We start from the raw sequence: 4,741 nt of genomic DNA on the forward strand, positions 1-4,741 counted from the left end.
AGCCGAGTCTCACCGTTACGACTTTTCTACGTAACGGCCCGTTTGTGATCATCGATTGCTCTCGCCAAAACGAATCCGTCAAAAACGCCACCGTGGATGTCAGAATAGAATTCGATTGCATGGAGAACGTACCGCCGAATACCTCCGCTTACTGTCTCATCATACACGACCGCGTGATTGAGTACAACCCGTTGACGAACGTGGTGCGCAAAATAGTCTGAGCGTTCGCGGCAACGTCGACGTGAATATTTTCTCTCTCTCTCTCTCTCTCTCTCTCTCTCTCTCTCTCTCTCTCTCTCTCTCTCTCTCTCTCTCTCTCTCTCTCTCTCTCTCTCTCTCTCTCTCTCTCTCTCTCTCTCTCTCTCTCTCTCTCTCTCTCTCTCTTTCCATCTTCGATACAATTATTGAGAGGGGCAAGGGAGGGGGAAGTATAAATCAGAGTGTCGCGAGACGGTTTGCAGAGTTGCGCGTCATTCCTCTCGATTGACGCATTGACGAGAGAGAGATAAAGAAATCTTGTCATGTCCGTACCAACATTCGTGGACCTGCAAGGATTCCTCGTCGGGATGAAATTTGTCGTGAAGGAGGTGGCGGTGCTGAGAAAAGGCTGCGTTCTGTCGCATCACATCTTTAATTACCCCATGCCGTGGAATCTCCTCACAAAATCCGATAAATCGTGCGCTACCTGGTTGATTCGCAATCACCATGGATTACGATGGGAAGACGGAAACGTGCCGTACAGCATGGTGAAACGCCTGATTACATCGGCCGTGCTTGGTGTAGAAGAAGAAGACGATGATGAGAAAGAAGACGATGACGACGACGACGAGATGCCGACTCTCGTGTACGTCAAGGGATGTCAGAAACGAGAATGGCTGGTGGATCTGCTGGAGAATTATGCGCGAAAAAACCTAATCGTCGAGACTCTGGATGCGCATTACGAAGATATCGAATCTTTGAATAAACTAGATGACACCAATACTATGCGATGCGGAAAACATGAAAAGAATTGCGCGTTACAAAATGTAATAAAACTATTTAACTGGTGGTCGCGCGCGACGCCATAAGAATTTGCAATCTTTTTTTAAAATAAATTATATATAACTTTTTATAATGTTTTTATTTCTTACTCCCCCTCCCTCATCATCACCGTTAGAGTAGGCTTTACTTCCCCCTCTCCTAATAAAAAAAATCCACTGCGCAGTTCTATATATAAACATTAATTCCCCCTCTCCCTTTCCCCCACCACATCATTACTTTTGGAATTGTTGCGTATACTAGCTTAATTTTACACGATCAGTCTTGTCGCGATCGCTTGTACTGACGGTCAACTTCTCAGAGAGCCGAGAGGAAAAATGTTCTCCTTTGAAGGATGCAGCAGCAGCAGCAGCAACAGCAACAACGGTGCAAAACGCGCGAATGCCGTGAATTATTACGTGCCGATTCACGACGTTGAAACTCAAACGTATGAGGCCAGATGTAATAGGTAAGTTTCTTTTAAGAAAAAATAGAGCCTCTCCCAGTTTTTATATCTTTGCAAATTGTATTACTTACGAAAATAAACTAATTTCATTTCTTTTATACAGCATTTCGCGGGACCGTCGCGCGGTACGTATACTCGGCAGACGATACGCGCTGACAGCTACGGGATATAAATTCCTCGAAATTGGTATCAACGTGGGCCCACCGAGCTACGTGGAGATCGCCGTTGGAGATCATCGAGGAAAAGAACTGCTGTTGTCTCTCGAAACGTGGAAGGCACTCTACGAGCAGCGGCGAAACATTCAGAATTTCTTTCGCAACGACTACAAAGATGTCCATAGTTTTATAAATGTTGGACCGCTAACGGTGAGAGTTTGTACGTCGGTTAATAACGTCAAACTCATACGTCTTGAATCTGCAAACGTACGCTTGATGATGACCGAATCGACGTTGCGTCGTATGTTCGATCTCGATCGGTGCATCGAGGCGAGATTCGATCGTTTGGTCAGAATACTTGCGACGGTCGATGCAAAGTTTGCGCAGTTCTCCGATATCGCGTCCACCGTGACGGATCCCAAGGAAGCGTCGAATGTAATATACGCTAGCGATGCGTTCAATACGAATCAGCTCATCGATTGTGAGCTCGCAGCTTTAGTTTTTTAGTATGTAAGATATATTGTGTAAAAAAGAAGAGTTAAATAAACAGGCTTTTTTACACCTAAATGAACGATGTAATTTCTTTGCATGCATGTCCATCCCTACCTTAATTTTTATCATCGCTTTGATGCGGTCGATCATCGTCGATCCGTCATTTCTTCCTTTGTCTCGCGTACTGCGTCGTAAAAAATAACGTGAAATTGTTTAGTCTACGCGATAAGACCCCCTTTTTCTAGAAAAATGTTGTTTACGACGAACATGTTCCGACAGGTTCGACGCGTTATCGAGTCGATCATCGTCCCGATGACGTCATTTCTTCCTTTGTCTTTTACGTACTGCGTAGATAGATTGTTTTTTAAGTATAAATCATACTATAATTTCTTCGCGCGCATTTCTATTCGAGCCGTATATGCGACGTCGGCCGGAGCATCGGCGCCTCGCTTCTATATTATGATATGCGATACTTGTTTGTATATTCAAGCAGCCGAAATTCTAGCGGACGTCGTCGCTCGCCTTTGTAGCGCGAGACTTCGCTGGAAGCGACTATCAGTTTTATACACCGCCATTATATTTTTCTCTGGCGACTTCTCCGTTCTGTAACCGTCTGAAGCGTCATTGAATTCAGTCTCGTCGTGGCCGTACGTGAGCGTGCAACGTGTTTCGTTTATATACATTTTTATAATTATATTCAGTATTTGTTTGTTTGTTTGTGTGTGATGCCTCCTCTAGAAATTGTGCGAGGCCGTGTAAAAGTGGGTGATTATAAGGAATCAAACGACTCTGACAGTGATCAGGATCAGGGTGAGTGGCTCGCTGCTCCGCCTGCTCCCGAACCCCCGCGTCAGCCACCCGCCATAGGACGCGGGCGGGCGCTGCTGAACCCTATCCGACCACTTGGTATCGGACGCGGGCGGGTGCAAGTTTACGTGGATCACCGCGAGGCCCTCGGACGCGGGCGGGTGCAAGTTTACGTGGATCACCGCGCGGCCCTCGGACGCGGGCGGGCACAGTTTTACGCCGCGGCCCTCGCGCAGGGTCGCGCGTATGTTCCGACGGAGGAGGACAATAGATTAGATGACGAACTTTTGTTCGACGCGGTTCCAATTCTAGCGGCTCCAGTTCTAGCGGTTCCTCCTCCTCCCGCTAACCGCCGCCCTGGTGCCCAGAATCCGCGGGAGGCTTTACTGGCTATGTTGCGACGAATGGAGGGTCGCGGCCATGGGACCCCTCCTCGTCAAAATTAAAAAGTAAGATCGCTAACGCGACCGTCACGCGGACCCCGCGGACCCGCGGCGCGACGCCGACCCCCCCCTCGCGGACCCGCGGCGCGGCGCGGACCCGCGGCGCGACGCCGACCCCCCCTCGCGGACCCGCGGCGCGATGCCGACCCCCCCTCGCGGACCAGCGGCGCGACGCCGACCCCCCCCCCCCGCGCGGACCCGCGGCGCGGCGCGGCGCGGACCCCCCCCGCGCGGCGCGGCACGGACCCGCGGCGCGGGTGAGTCATCCCGGTAAAACCAGAGGTTATGCGTTATGCAAAAATTTATCCCGATGAGTCATCCCGGATATGAGTCATCCCGGTGAGTCATCCCGGATATGAGTCATCCCGGTGAGTCATACATGTGGTATGCCAAGGTCACCACCCCCTCCCCCTCTCGTAATCCGATACCCCCCCTCCCCCTCACCCCCTCGTAATCCGAAACCCCCCCCCTCCCCCCCTCCCCCTCGTAATCCGATACCCCGCCCCCTCCCCCTCCCCCTCACCCCCCCGCGTAACCCGATACCCCCCTCCCCTCACCCCCCCTCATTGCCCCCGGGGTGGAAGCGGCCGTCTATACCTACTCGAGTGCACATCAGCGGCGCGATCAGCAGGCGCAGTAGCTGCGCGGTAAAGAGCGAGCGCACTAACGGCGGGGTAAATTACGGATCCACGACGGCGAGTATAAGCAACCGCGTGAACCGGAGTATCTTTCGCTACTAATTTGACCGGAGCTCTCGCGGTCCCGTTTCGGGAGATTTCGGGCGCGCGCCACGTATCGACCAATAGGTTTCGTTAGCTGGATCACGCGATCCAGGAATGGCAGGATCAATAACGCGTCGGGAGAGACTTCGCGGTCAGGGGTTGACGTGGTGCGGCGTGAAATTACCTCGTTCAGAGGGCGGCTGAGGGATGGCGTTACATGTATCGATCGATAATGATTTGCGACGGATTGAAAATCCTGAACACTGCTTTTGACCATATTTGTACCGAGCGAGATAAAGTCCGCGACCTTCCATGACTCGATTGTGACGTTGCATCTCTTCCAGCTGACGCGACGCCGCGCGGCTTTGCTAGCGTTCACCGCCGTTGTAGCTCCGGCCGCTCCGCCGGCCAGAGAACCGAGAACTCCCAACAACAGTAGAATCGGCAATACACCGACTCGTTTCGCTGTCGGAAGTATCCGTTTTTTCGTCGGCCTTATCCTCGTTCTTGTTTTCTTTGTTTTCAAGCCCATTCCGAGCTTCGTCTTAGCCTTCATGGCCGCCCAGACGGCTGTAGCGGCAGCTCTCTCTCCGAGAGCCGAATCTCTCGCGATGACGCGTCCTAGCGCTCTCTTGGCGA

General features: G+C 51.7%; 1 protein-coding gene across 1 annotated transcript; it reads left to right on the plus strand.

Annotated features, from left to right (window-relative positions):
* Window positions 1-398: 398 nt before the first annotated feature.
* LOC139780024 (uncharacterized) lies at window positions 399-2,205 on the plus strand. Its single transcript, XM_071718551.1, has 2 exons — window positions 399-1,486; window positions 1,587-2,205. The coding sequence occupies exons 1-2, from the start codon at window positions 1,356-1,358 to the stop codon at window positions 2,143-2,145; spliced, it is 690 nt and encodes a 229-aa protein (XP_071574652.1). The 5' UTR covers window positions 399-1,355; the 3' UTR covers window positions 2,146-2,205.
* The last annotated feature ends 2,536 nt before the right edge of the window (window positions 2,206-4,741 follow it).

This window comes from Temnothorax nylanderi, unplaced genomic scaffold, assembly GCF_030848795.1.
Source record: "Temnothorax nylanderi isolate EJ_2023f unplaced genomic scaffold, tnyl_v1.0 TNYL_tig0257_pilon, whole genome shotgun sequence".
NCBI lineage: Eukaryota > Metazoa > Arthropoda > Insecta > Hymenoptera > Formicidae > Temnothorax > Temnothorax nylanderi.